A 15,021-nucleotide genomic window follows, 5' to 3' on the forward strand; every position below is an offset into this window, starting at 1 on the left:
GACAAGAATTAATAAGGGAAGGTAATGGAATAGAGAGAATAAGGAGGGAATTAAAAGAGGGACCTTTGTGACATGAAAAGTGAAATCTTTTCTGGGGGAGGCGGGGTGGGGGGAAATAGCGGTCACTGCAAAATCAGTTGACGCTTGCGAGTGGATTCGCAAATCCAAATGGAGAGGGGAGATGTGGTTGTCCGACAAGGGATAAAGGACAACTCAGGAGGTGAAGGGGAGATTGGGGATAAATAAGATAGAAATAGGAGAATAAGGAAAATGTTAGATGTTGTAGGAATGTTGTCTTATAAAGAGTTGAAAATAAGAAAACAGAAATGGAAAAGGAGGAAAGGTAATGATGGAAAAACGGAAAGAGAAGATAAACAAAATATAAAAGGGCTACGCTGAACTATATGTCTTTAAATATTAATGGAATACATAACCAAATTAAAAGGAAGAAACTACCAAATTTAAATGAATAAATGTATTCCATTAGAAAAAATAACATATTGGTTAAGAAATAATATTGAAATATTCGAACAAGTATAGGAGCCTTACATTAAATACAATAGCGAAAACCTACCGGGGACAAACATTACCTAAGTTGATGGAAGGAGAAGGAAAGAAAAGAATGGACTCAGTAGAATTTCTGGTGTAATTTTGTTGAATGACAACATTGTCTGACTGGCTTAATGCAACCTAGATTGTATACCTAAAATGGATGAGAGGGGGGGGGTGGGGGGGTGGTTTGGGAGGAAAGGGGGGGGGGGGAGAAAAAGTCACTGTATATGTGTGAAAAGAAATAGTGTATATCATGGCTAATGTGATTTATGGTGTGAAAAATAAAAAAATTTTAAAAAAAAAAAGGAGACAAGCTTTCCAAAGACACATTTTACAAACCCACAACTACCTCGACTACACTTCTTCACACACAGCCCTCTGCAAGAATTCTATTCCCTTCTTGAAATTTCTCCTATCCTCTCTGGATCTGTTCCCAAGATGAAATCTTTCAGTCCAGATCATCTGAAATGCCTGCCTGCCTCCACCACCAACTAAGCCCTTACCCATATCTCCTCCATTTGCTATTCATTTGCCCTGGCTTCTTTCGCCCACAGACGTAACACAGGATTTCTATTGTCCTTACCTACTACTCCACTACCATTCACATCCAAATCATTATCCTCCATAATTTTCACCACCTACAACATGATCCCACTACTAGACACATCTCCTCTCTGCCTTCCTTTGGGACAGCTCCCTCCATGACTCCTCATTCATACATCCTTCCCTACCAATTGGTCCCCCTGTGGCCACAGCAACTGCCACACTTCCTCCCTCACCACCATTAGGGGGCCCAAGCAGTCCTTCCAAGTGAAGCAACATTTCACTTGTGTATCCAAGGGAGTTATCTACTGCATCCAGTGCTCCCGCTGTGGCTCTCTCTACATCAGAAAAACTGGGTGTAGACTGGGAGATTGCTTCACTGAGCACCTTCACATTGTCCACATCAGTGACAGGATCTCCCAGTGGCCATTTCAATTTCGCACCCCACACTCATGCTCTCATGTCTGTCCATGGTCCCCTGTGTTATCCCACAAAGACCACCTGCAAATTGGAGGAATAAAACTTGAGTGTGTAGCTAAAATGTGGAAATTGGAAAGTAATGTAAAAATAGAAAAATAGTTTAATGAAATAAAATATTAGAAAAAATATTATTTATGAGAGATGATTATGATAAATTTTATCAAATTTGGGAGCCATGTATGAATTTATGAATATAGTCTAATCCAATCCCCCATGAAAATATGGTACTTTCATTAAGAAATGTATTAATGTGGTTATAATCATTATGATTAATGTATTTTTTTCTATCTTCTATCTGTTGGGGTTAGAGGTGGGGGGGTGAAAATTGAAAATTATTTAATATGTAATGATATTGCAAGTTAATTTGAAATGTATGAAAGATACTAATAAATAAAAATTTCAAAAGATTAAAGTGTTATTGCAGAAGATGCATGGATTAGGCCTGATGGTCAGAGTTCAAGTTCTTATCTGCCAAGATAATGTGATCTGGGCAATTTCAGAAACCCTATAAGTGCATTTACTGTTGTCCCCATTTGACCAGAACTGTCTTGAGTGTCATGAAAACCCCAAATTAATCATTAACACTTCGTTATGATACCTGAAAGTCCAACTGTCTTACATTCACAAAATCTTCAAGTTATAAAGGATTAATTTATGAGCACCAATTTTCACTTGAATTCTTAACACTTGGCTAGTTGGATCATTCTATTCCAGTTTGGAATTGATGGCAATGAACATTGCATTAGTATGAATGTTACAATTTAATTGAATAGTGAAAAACTGTTTTGCAACCTCAACTTATGCTCAAATTCAGCATGTACATTAAGTGCAATAATAAAGCAAAAATACAGGGTATAGAGAAAAGTAGTTATGATTGTGCAGTATCATCATTTTCCAATGAAAGGTCCATTTGAGAGTCTGATAATAGCAGGAAGGAAACTGTATTGAATCTGGAGGTTCGTGTTTTCAAACATATGTAGTTTATGTCTCATTGGAAGGGGGAAGAGAATGTGACCAGGGTGGGATGGTCCTTTAATATGTTGTCAGCTTCCCCTAGCCTATGGGAGGTTGGTTTGAATACAAGTAATCCAGTGTGTGCATAATTTATACACTTAAATAATATGAATTCTGGTAAAAAGTACTTGCAGTTCATGAGTGAAATTGGGAATGTGCTATGCAGACTAATTTCATGGCTGTAATTCAAGTAAGGAACAACTCTCTTATTTGGCAGGAACCCGGTACAGTTTTTCCTGTGTAGTAATTTAAAGAAATATTCTTGATATGCACCTAACCATTCAACATTCATTGTTCAATTTGATTCATGCGTTTGATTTTGCCAATTCTTGCTGATGACTTAATGTTAAAAGTAGCGGGAATTGGGATGTTAGAGATAATCATAAAGTCAAAATTTAAATACAGTCAGAAAAATTTAAAATTAGGACAGTAACCTTGGGTTTTATAAATTTTCATGTAGTATTTACTTTCAGAAATGTAAGTTCCTCTTCTCATAAAAGATGTGCTATGCAAATAATTTCAAACAGGAGGCTTTAATTCATGGTTTCACATTATGTCTGTATACTGGTCTTCAAGGCTGTGATTTCATTATTCCTGGTTTCTAAATCAGGAAAATTTATTGTAAGAAATTTATAGAAATTTAAAAGACTTCTCTTTCCTTAGGCATTCCTCAGTCCCGAGAACTCTGAAGAGCCTTACTTGGAAGGTATTGGTTACAGTTGTGTAGCTGCAGGGAAACGATTTATGCCTATGGACAACTTGTCTGGAGGAGAAAAGGCTGTGGCAGCATTGGCGTTACTTTTCGCTACTCACAGGTAGATCATTTCCCAGTATATTTGAATTTCAGAACATTCTTGCCTATTATCCCTTTTTCTTGCTTCCCCTTGAATATGATTGACCTCAAGAAATCCTATAGAGGGGTGTTCAATGTTCTAATGAGGTACTGGAGTTATATCTACATGCACAATAACTAAATTGATTATGCAGGTCTTCAGAAAATGGGGAAGTTTTAAAGGGATTGGTGCAATCTCCGTGTTTGAGAAGAGTTGTAGACTTTAGATAGATGAATGTAGTAACTATAAAGTAGGAAAATGTGAAAAATATATAAACTTGGTGAGCAGGAAAAAACTATTACAAATCTCAGTAGTTGGAGTTATGCAAATAATAAGTATTGAAACAGAGTAACAAAAGGCTGTATAAAGAGCCTCATGAAATATGTCAAATATTCAAAAAATATTTAGGAAAACTATAGTCAAGCTATATCAAAAATAGATAATGAAAATACTGTTAAATCATAATTAGTATTTACAGTAAAATATATACTAGAATAGTCAAAAAAACTAATTTTGACTTGGTTGTATTTATTCTTACAGTACTTTTTATCTTGATTCAGGAATCTAAGTTGGAAGATTGTGCATGACACTGCTATTTAAGAATGTTAAGAGGGAAAATAGAATTCTAGAAATGAGAACTGAAGAAATCTTTAGTGGACAGACTCAGGGGGTAAGGCAAATCCATCGAGAGAAATGGTCAAAGTTTCAGGTCAAGTCCTTTTCAAGATTAAAGTGGGAACAGTTACCTAGACGATCTAAGTTTGAAATTTTACTTACTGAGGGTGGTAAGAAGGGATTTATATCAGAGATGTATGCTTTACTACAGAATAAAATGCTTAAGCCGGATATACATAAATCTAGATTGAAATGGGAGAAAGATCTAGGTATACTTATTTCTCAGGATGAATTTATGTAAGGATAATATGACTAAAATTGTAAATGTAAGGTATCGATTAGTTCATTATTATTTTATTCAATTAAGGAAATATAATTTTATTTCTTTGGATTTATGTTTTAGATGTCATAAGGATGTAGGTTCTTTTCTGCATTCTACTTGGTCAAGTGAGACAGTGAAATCTTTTTGGAATAAACTTAAGGAATTTCTGGAAGTTATTTTGAAAGTGAAATTTCCATTAGATCCTTTGGTATTTTTGTTGGTTAATATTAAGAAGATTGATTTAGAATTAAAATTATAGATTTCAAATCGCTTTTTTGAGATTGGCAATTACTTGGAAAAATGAGACTGATTTGAGTATCCAGAGATGGCATATGGAGTTGAGGTCTGTATTTCATAGGAAAAGATAACATATAATTTACATGATAATTATCTTTATCATAAAACTTGGATCCCATGTTTGGATTATATGGGGTTGAATTTTTGTGGCTCCAAACCATGGTAATTAACTGATAAATTTCAAAGTTATGTGATCTTCTCTTTTTCTTTTTTTTTGGGGGGGGGTAAGATTAGAGGGGCGCAGAGGTTGTAGGAGATTAGTTTTAAAATAACATGTATGTATTTTTGTGGGGTTTTTAAGTTTTATTCATTGATTGTATGTTTTAACTTATGATTCAATAAATAAAATTTTCAAAAAGATTAAAGTGGGAAGAGACATTAGGCTACTTGACAGAAGATGATGGGAGAAGTGTAGATACAGGTAGAGGAAGGTGTATAGAAAGAGACAGAAAAAAATGAGAACAAGAGCAGGTAATGATGGGAAAAGTGTAAAACTATTATATGTTTATGCTGTGTACATTTTTTTTGCACTAATAGAGAATCTCAGGATTGTATGTGATGTCATGTTTGTACTATAACAATAAATCTGAAACTGGATAGGGGTGGAGATCATCTAAAATTGGAAACTAATGTTCATGCCATTGGGTTTAAGGTTGTAAAATTGTTTCACCTGGAAGGTTTAGTTATAGTCCTGAATGGAAGTGAGTGGGGAGATAAAGGGACAAGTTTTGCACTTTTTGCAGTTGGGTGGAAGGAGAGAGCAAACCAGAGATTCATTGAGAGAATGCAATGTTAGGTCCAAGTTGGAATTCATGGTTGCCAGCCATTTCAATTCCCTCAGCATGTCTGCCCTCAGCCTCATCCAAGCTAAGATTAAGACTAAACAAAGTTGAGGAACAACATATTATGTTCCTCCTGGATAGCCTTAAAATGGAATGGCATAAACATTGAATTTCCCAGTTTTAGATAATCATTCCCCTTATTCAGTTTTCTCTTTCACCTGCTTACATTCTTCTTTTTTCTCTCCAACATCTCACTCCCCATCCTTTTCTTCTCCTTTACCGGACCATCCAGCTCTCCCACATTCTTGTGTCAAGTACCGTATTAACCTCTTAACCTTTCCCCAACAATTCCCCATCCCTTTCATTTATACTTGATAACTCCATTCTGAAACTGACCATTTATTTCAATGGATATTGCCTGATCTGCTGACACCTTCCAGGTTCAAAACAGAATTATAAATTAGTTTGTAAGCATTTGTTATTGGGAAGTTAACAGTTTTTATTTAAGGATATAATTTTCAGTTGAACTGAGAGACAACATTGAGTTATTGTTTCTGTAATTTAAGTGGACATACAAAGCTACACTTTGTAGTCCCTCATAGGACACCATTAGTTAAAACAGATGTACACATCCATAAAAAGCAGCTTCCATTCCATGTTTTGGAAAGCTAGATCATCAGGCTGTGCTTATGTTACTGTATACAAGCAAAGGAGAAAGGTAGTGAGTCATTCGATGATGGTCTGAGGATACAAATGAAATCCTAGGAAATTGCTTCAATTCGGTGGACTGATCCTTTTTCATGGATGCAGCAAACAGCCTCAGTGAGTACAATATTGCTGTAATCACCTTCAGTAAGTGTGTAGAAAATCACAAAGACATTCTCTAATCAAGAACTACCAGGAAGTTGATTTGCTGCTGAAGGCCAAGTTAGATGCATCTTGTAGTTGGTCTACAAGAAATTCCAAGTATGATCTCTGCAAGGCCATGCGAGAAGCCAGGAATCCCAAGAGAATATCATGGATATATGGCAACTACAGCAGGGCATGCATTATATCATAGAGTATAAAGCAAAACCAAAATGTTCTTACCAAACTTCACTGATTGTGGTGTGGAGGTAAGGAAAGCCATGATCCAATTACACAGTGGGGTATTAACTTGTGGGTCTTGAAGTTTGGTGATCATTTTTGAGGGGATGGTGTTAAATGCTAAACTGTAACCGATTAAGAGAATCTTGGCACATGCATCTTTGCTGTCCATGTTTTACAGGGCTTTGTGTAGAGCCAGTGAGATGGTATCTGCCGTAGACCTGTTACAACAATAGGCAAACTGGAATAGATCTATGACACCGTTTAGTCAGGAGCTGATCTGCTTCATCAGCCTTTTAAAACACTTCATCACTGTTGATCCAAGTGCTACTAACCGATAATACATATTTAAATATTTCTTTGTCTATTTTAGTTACCGGCCAGCCCCCTTTTTCGTGCTGGATGAAGTTGATGCTGCTTTGGACAATACAAACATTGGAAAAGTAGGTAGTGGAAACTGTAAAATGATTTTCCCAGTAATCACTATAATTGATTTGGCAAATTCTAATTGAGCTAAGTGAATACATTATCTTTATTGCAGTTGAAGGGATGTTTGGACCAGAAAATTTAAGACTAAAAGTCAACCAAAATAGTCCAGCAACTAATACAAAGAATTTGTAATCCTTTGTGCTGTTTAACACAGCTGTGTAGAATGTTATATCTGAAAGCATTGTTACACACCATTAATTCTTGAAATGCATGCATTTTGTACATTCAACAATTGTTTGGTATAGATGTGATTTCAACAATCTCACTTCCTGTTGCCTGCTAATTTCTCAGCATGTGAATTATCAACCTAAAGTTTACATGGGAAATTTTAAAACCATTTCAAATCCATGAAAATATTTCTACAAAAATTGAAATTTGCAAGAGTGCAACTGGTATCTATTTTCCACCAGTATTAATTGCTGACAAAAAGGGATATTTTCTTTGCAATCCCAATACAATAATTTAAGATCAAGTACTTGAACTGCTGAAGCATTTCAATGTTGAAAACACTAGATGGACTAAACAAAATTTCAAATGGATTGTAAAAATACTGTTATAGGGCAAAATATCATTAGTCAGAAGTAGAGAAGCCCATTATAACATCATTCATGCTTGGAGCAGATTTCCAGTAAATCAGATAAATTCCTAAGAGATTGTGATGAAAAATAACTTGGCCTAGTAATGAATCTGTAGGCACTTGCTACATTTTTCATGACATTTGCCATTCCAAGGAATTAGCATTATCAGTGTTTAGGTTGGAAATGGGGGGGGGGGAAATTGCAGCATTTCCTGGAATAAGCCATATAGTCTCACCTGCTTTTTTTAAAAAATCAGGTTACAAGTTACATCCAAGAACAATCCAAGAACAACTTTCAAGTGATTGTGATCTCACTAAAAGAAGAATTCTATTCAAAAGCTGATGCACTCATTGGAGTATATTCAGAGGTATAGTCCTGACCAGGAAATTGATATATGTTTGTTTTAAATGTATTCATTTGCAAAATGAGATAGTTTCAAACCAAAACATTGGTTATATATCTTTACTTCTTTTGGAAGCCGCAAGATCTGCTGAGTTTCTTGAGCATTTTTGAGTTTTTACTATCATAGCATCTGCAGACGTTCATTTTTCACTTTGATAGTTCAAACACTTGGCATCCATGAGTGGACTGTTAACAATAGTAAAAATAAACAACGTGCCAGTTCTTGGCCCAACTTATCCCTCTCAATGATTACAACAATCCCACAATCAGGAAGCAGTAGGGCACAAGAGGAGCATCAAGTGCACCTGAAAGTAAGACACCAACCTGGGGAAGTAGCTACACATAACTTGGTGCATGCAATTTCATAAAATAGACTTAATACTTAATATTTGTATTTTGAAGACTGAAATTGAATGTACAAGTAGAATCATTACGGTTAAAGAGAAGCTAGGGAGGAGGAGGGAGAATCTAATACAGGTTGAATACCCCTTATCTGAATATCCAAAACGATCCAAAATCTGAAACATTTTTTGTCTGTGGTCCCATAAGGTAATATGTAATACAGTTCAGAAATCCCAATTAGAGAACAGGATGTAGCAGATACAAGTAGTGCCTTATTGAGTGTAAATTTTTCAATGTGTGTGTACTTCAGTTAATTTTTGGTTAAGTAAATATTTGTATTGTAATGTGAATCCATGTACTGCTTTTTTAAATCCAAAAAATCTGAAACACTTCTGGTCCCAGGCATTGTAGAAAACTAATGAGAAAAAAATGATCAAAACTTTAGTGTGAGGATTGGGTAGAGAGTACAGGTACACAATCCTTTATCCGGAATCATTGGGGGACACTGTGTTCCGAATTTCAGATTTTTCCAGATTTAAGCCCACCTAAATTGTGCTGCTGCATCCACCCCCAGTTTTTGGAGCTTTCCGATGTCTTGATAAAGGATTGTGTACCTGTATTCAGGGCTCAAATGGTCTTCCTTATCATTAGGTGGGAGATTTTGTGTGTGGAATGGAAATCAATCAGAAAGCATTTGAAAAAGTGCTAGAATATAATATTTCAGGCACAGTATATAAAGCTTTGGTTTGGATATACTTGGAATACAGTGTGCATTTCTGGCTGCTTCGTTAAAAGAATGTGAAGGTTTTGGAAATGGTAGATTTGAGGATGCAAGCTATAAAGAGAGAGAAGGCAAATTTGGATTGCTTTTTTCCCCCAGGAGTATTGGGACTGAGGGAACATTATAAAATTATGAGAAACAAAAGGATAGACAGTCAGAATCTTTTTCCCAATTCAAGCACCAGAGGACACGCATTTAATATGAGGGGAGGAAGTTTAAAGGAGATTTGCAACTTTTTTTCCCCCACTGGAAGTGGTAGGTGTCTGAATGACCTGATCAGATACACTAGTCCATGTTTAAGTAACAGCAATTAAATTCCTACAATTCTAATAATTAAATTTCAATTTCTATACATTTGTGTGCCTTGTTATTGGAGAAAGAAAAACCTAATCTTAATTTTAGTTAAAATGCTTGATTCCATATACCGTGGCCTTTTGGAAGAAAATGAAGTTGGAAAATAGTGGGCAGATCGAATTCATCAAGCTCCCATACAGTATTCATATCATCAGTTGATGAACTGAAAACAGTTAAAAGTTGAAAAATATTGATGTTTAGTTTCTTTTGCAGCTTGGTGAATGCATGTCCAGTCAACTTTTGACCTTCGACCTTACCCCTTATCCAGAAAATATGAAAGTGGAAGAGAAGCAGCAACCAAAGCAGGAAGACTAACATATACTTTGGATTAATATTAAAAACTAGCAGAGCAGAACAGATGCTTTAAATTTTACCTTTTAAATTCTATGGTTGACTGTTGTTAACTTGTCCGTTGAATAAGAACTTATTGTTCTATTCCCATTCATAATTTTGCATGATTTGGTTGCTCTGAAAATTTAAGGACAAAATAAGAAGGCGGAATGTTTAATTGATTTAAATTTGACCGTTTGGTTACCAGTTAAGGTTCCACTTCAAAGCAGGTCAAACAGTTGATTTTTAAAATATCTTTTAGATAAACCATCTCTGATATTATGGAGATATACAGAGAGCCAAGGTCACATTTATCCCTAAAACAGTTAACATGAAAATTGAAATAATAATGGGAGTTAATAGTCATAGTTGTACTAAAGGTTTTAAAAATAGATTAAAATTTCTGCATTAAGTATAAAATTGTTTTTAAATACCTGTTTTACTGTTGATATTTTTGTCGTCTTGCACGGGTTTACTTGTGGACGGAGATTGTTGCCAGCTACAAATTCACAGCAGAGTTTAAGTGTGTAATATGCCCCATATTGGAAAAAGAAATTAGCATTTGGATTCTAGACACCTTTTGGTCAACACAATTGTTTACTTAAATTATAACAATGGTAGAAAAGCATAATCTAAGATATATACTAATATATCTGAAATGCTTTGTATTTTGTACAAGAAATTGAATTGAAAATGTTTTCTCTCTTTTCAGTTAAGTTTTAAGCTTTTAGTTTTGTTTTTGCTCACATTATTTGAAACATGCAGACATTTTATTTATTGGATTTGAAACATCAGTTCATTATTCAGCTTGAGAGATGAATTTTCTTGTATTTTTGAGCAGAGGTTGAAATAGTTTGAAAAGCTAAAGCCTCAAGGAAAGGAATAAATGAAAATTTTTGGCAATGATTTCAGAAAGTGGAGGAAAAGGCATTTTTTAAAAAAAAGATGAAGCCTTATGGGCATTTGCGTATGAGAACTAATGAGCAGACAAGGGCAAGAAAGAATGGATGTTGAGAGGATGTTACAAAATAGTCTCCTCCATGTTGATAAAAGGACAGAGTAGACATTCATTGATACATCTTTCACAGTAAATGTTAATGGGGGTAGAAAAAGGACACAACAGGAAATTACCAGAAGTCTTCAAGGCAAAATAAATTAGAATGATTAGTTGCATGAGAAGCAAGTTGTAGATTGTGGAATGATGCATCAAGATACACAGGTTCTCAAAGTACATTCCAAAATTTTGAATTTTAAAGTAGTCATTAAGTAGCTGTGCGAAAGTTGGTTTGCTGATGCAGTACATTTTATTGAAAAGTTGGATAAAATAATTTTTTTGTAATCCTGTATTTGACATTTTTTTAAATAAAAGTTATTTGTTCATGATTTCATCCAGAGAAATTAAAATGTTAATATTAATTAAAACTCATGCCCAAAAATGTTGTACATGACAGAACACGTAGGCCCAGACTTTCTCCTATTCTTCTAAGTTTAGATGGTTTTCTAGTTTTTATTGCACTTGTGGACGGAGAACTGCTAAAATGATAACAGAACATCCAGTTAAACCAGAATTATTGTTTAAAAAAACTGGAACGAAAGGAGAATCTGGCAAATTATTCTCAACTTTTCTAATCCAAAATCTAAAAAGAAATCACTTAATACTACCTATTTGTCCTTACAGTTTTTTTTGTGTGGAGAATTTACATATTACCAAATACATATTGCATTATGTGATTATTTCAGTTAACTTATTGGAAAATTGCATTTGTTTTTAATGCACCATTTCTCAATTTTGACAATGCTACAAACATTCCAAACAAAGTTATTAAAAAAAATCAAAGCATAATGCAGAATGTAGTGAAATACATGAATGCCCCTTCACAAATCATTCTGGTTAAATCTGTATACTGTACACTAGTCATTAAATGTAATCTGTAATATGGCTATGTTGTAATAGGAAAAAGTACTTAATTAATGCCCAAGCACATCCAATAGTATGGTTCTAAGTGTTATTTTACTTACTGTTTTCAGGCATTAAACGAGGCAAGGGAAGACAAAAGATAGCAAGTACACAAGCTGGCAGCATACAAAAAGAACCCTACAACTCAGTGGACATTTTTGCATTCTGAATTATAACACAGTATAATTACACATTTGCAATACTTGCATCCCAACTGGAAAGTGAACAAAAGGATTCTGTTTTTTTTGTTTCATTCCAGAAGCAAAAGAAATTGAATGATAAGACCATTCATTTGGCTACTTGAATGAATATTTTTAGTCGTGACATTCTTATTGACAACTGTTTTCTCTCCTTAAACCACATGCCATGTTAATCCATAATATTAACCTAAAGTAATCTCGCAGATCATTAAAAAATCAGACCATTCAATTTAAATTCAGGAATAATATTCTTGTAATAGGAAAAAAAAGGGAAATAACCGATCAGAAAATCAAGATGGGTTTTCAGTCAAAAAGTCAGAACTTGGTTTACCACACAACAAATGTACATCTATAACCTAATTGAACTGCAAACTATTTAAGTATATAGTGTGTTCATAACTTGCACAATATTGAATCTTACTATGTTCTAAAGAACCATACATTACATGACATAGTACTTGAGAGATAATAATTACAGGAATGATCCATCGAGCCATGGCACAAAATAATGGCCCCCCCTACTGTTCATTACAATTTTCCATTAAAATGGCCTCTTGACCACCAAAGAACTTGCTGACTTTTACATTAATTTTCATGTAAATGGTAGGGCTAAAAATCAAGTGGTAGCAAATTGATGAGATTAAAATAATGTTAACATAAATTATGAATCGTAAAGAAATTTACAACAATTCAATCTGGTAACAATGGCAGAAAAGTAGGGAATCTGGAGTGTTATTTGCATAAATACAAATTGAACATGTACAATCCTATCTAAAATACAATGAAGCAGCCATTCATTCATTCAATAACCCAATACTAATGACTGCCTTCGCAATCCAAGTGGTATTATCACTTAGGGTTTACATTGACAAATGTATTGAAGGAAATTAGTTACCTCCTGCACATGACAATGTGCCTCATCATGGGTCTGGAACAAAAGGTGTTGCACTTATGAAAATCTGGTTCTCTCATTGTTGGCCAAAAGAATTTCTTTATATGTAATCTGTTAACACATTAATTATATGAACTTTATAGTTACTTCTATTGGCCAGGGTGCTTCCCAAGTCCATTTCTTCCAGTGTGTACTGGATGATCCCAGCTATTGATAGTATGTTTTTTTTAAACCATAGATGATCAACCATTGCCACAAACAGCCCAGAGGCTGGCGAGCCATAATTTGATTCTATTCATCATTTGGTAGGAAGTCTATTTATAAGCAATGCTATACTTTCCCTCTATTACCAGGTCATTGGCCTCCAAACACATTAGAAAATAACTGCAAAAACTTTCATATCACTTATATGCACTTGAAAGGACTGTCCTGTATAAATTCCGAAGTAACATTATCAATTGTTAGTTAATCTCCAGCTAGGTCACTATAGAAGAGCACTGCGACCTGTTATGATCACGCTACTTCCAGGCCATCATAAGAGCAAAGTAGATGCCAATAAAATTATGTTGAAAAACAAAAATTGTGTTTTGGTGGCACAATTAACACAGCAGTTTTCACAATGCTATTAGAGTGCCAGCGATCAGAACCAGGGTTTAAATTTTGCGCTGAAAAAAGTTTGTACGTTCTCCCTGTGACATAAAGGATTTTCTTGGGGGTGCCAGTTTCCTCCCACTGTTCAAAACATACTGGGGGTTGTGGGTCAATTGGGCAGCATGGGCTCATGGGCCAAAAGGGCCTGTTACCGGGCTGTAGGTCGAAATTAAATTTCAAGATATTCAAATTTTTTTTAAAATCCCTCATGAACCACCAAGGCTCTATAACAGCCAGAGGAATGTCATTAAAATCCGAATAAAACACAAGAAATCAAAAGTAAGCATTGATTTTAAAAAAAATCACACTGACCAGAAATTGGTGACATGTTTGCCAACAGCAGGACCCTTTCCCAGTACAAAGAACTGGGAGATTCCGTTGGAATACAGGTTTTATGGAGAGCCCAATGTTGCAGCAAAGCCCCTGCTGAAATGATAGGAGGCAAAATAGATGGTTACCTTCTGCTATGAAGCAGCTGCAAGTTTGGCAGTTAAAGCTTTAACCACCAATAGGTCCACTAATCAAGTTGATTAAAATAATTATAGTGATCAACAAAATGCATATGTTCTATTTTGTTCTCATGTTTGGGATTCTAGGTTTATTTTACAAAACAAATTGCTGAATATAATTTGCTATTTACCTTGGGCACTAAGATTTTTTTTTAAATTTTAAAACCACAAAAAGAAAATCAACATTTTACAATATTACAAGTCCATTAGGTATATATAAGAAGCAACGAAGAAATAAGGCCAGCTATTGATTCTCCCCCCAACCCCCTACCAAAATAAGAAAAAGAAAAATATGGGACAAGAGATTTAAAAAAAAAAACAGGAGTACTCCTGACTACAAGTTTCTTATACAGAGACCTATTTTAGAAGAAAAGGAATTGAGTTTCATTTAAATATTCATACCAACACTACAAATATGGGCACCATACTTTCCAAAATACGATATTAATCTTTTAAATTATGTAATTTTCTCAAGTAGTATGCAACTCTGATCTTCTGCATGTCATCTTTCCATTTCAAAATCTATATCAGACCAAAGTTATAGCACTACATTTTCTAGCTATTGCTAAAGCAATTTGAACAAACTTCACTTGGTACATATTCAATTTTAACCCCTTTAATATCTCATAATAAAATTAACATTGGACCCTTTGGGAACATAATTCCTGTTATTCATTCTAATACATTACTTATTCCCAACCAAATCTTAGAACACTACTAAATCAAATGCAGAAATGTACCAACTTCCTGTCCACATCTAAAGCACAAATCCAAAAAGGAATAGTTCAATTAATGGCTACGGTTTTAAGATAATTGCCAATATAACTATTGTCATTTCAAACCTCCCATGCTTCAATATCTTCAAAAAAGTCACACAGCCTAAAGTATATTTTCCATCAGTTACAAGTTTGTACATTTAATTTGAAGTTCAACATGTTTGAAAACTATTCTCAACAGAATAACTAAACAATGTTGTAAAGCCCTCCAAAACTTAGTGAACACAGCCCAGGAC

General features: G+C 34.6%; 1 protein-coding gene and 1 long non-coding RNA gene across 6 annotated transcripts in view; one reads left to right on the top strand and one right to left on the bottom strand.

The window, feature by feature from the left end:
- The window catches only part of LOC138745947 (structural maintenance of chromosomes protein 1B-like), a 299,213-nt gene extending 288,025 nt beyond the window's left edge, over positions 1–11,188 (top strand). For all 5 annotated transcript variants that reach the window (XM_069903513.1, XM_069903511.1, XM_069903514.1 and 2 more), the window contains 4 exons: positions 3,253–3,404; positions 6,898–6,967; positions 7,848–7,958; positions 9,684–11,188. In XM_069903513.1, the coding sequence (XP_069759614.1) occupies positions 3,253–3,404; positions 6,898–6,967; positions 7,848–7,958; positions 9,684–9,785 (435 nt within the window). In that variant the 3' untranslated portion in view covers positions 9,786–11,188. The remainder of the gene's footprint in view (positions 1–3,252; positions 3,405–6,897; positions 6,968–7,847; positions 7,959–9,683) is intronic.
- LOC138745959 (uncharacterized) lies at positions 7,789–13,979 on the bottom strand. Its single transcript, XR_011346620.1, has 5 exons — positions 13,813–13,979; positions 12,853–12,960; positions 10,235–10,299; positions 9,845–9,938; positions 7,789–8,179 (listed from the first exon to the last, which is right to left on the bottom strand). It is a non-coding gene; the product is annotated as an uncharacterized lncRNA (long non-coding RNA).
- Positions 13,980–15,021: the final 1,042 nt, after the last annotated feature.

Source organism: Narcine bancroftii, chromosome 11 (assembly GCF_036971445.1).
Source record: "Narcine bancroftii isolate sNarBan1 chromosome 11, sNarBan1.hap1, whole genome shotgun sequence".
In the NCBI taxonomy this organism is placed as follows: domain Eukaryota; kingdom Metazoa; phylum Chordata; class Chondrichthyes; order Torpediniformes; family Narcinidae; genus Narcine; species Narcine bancroftii.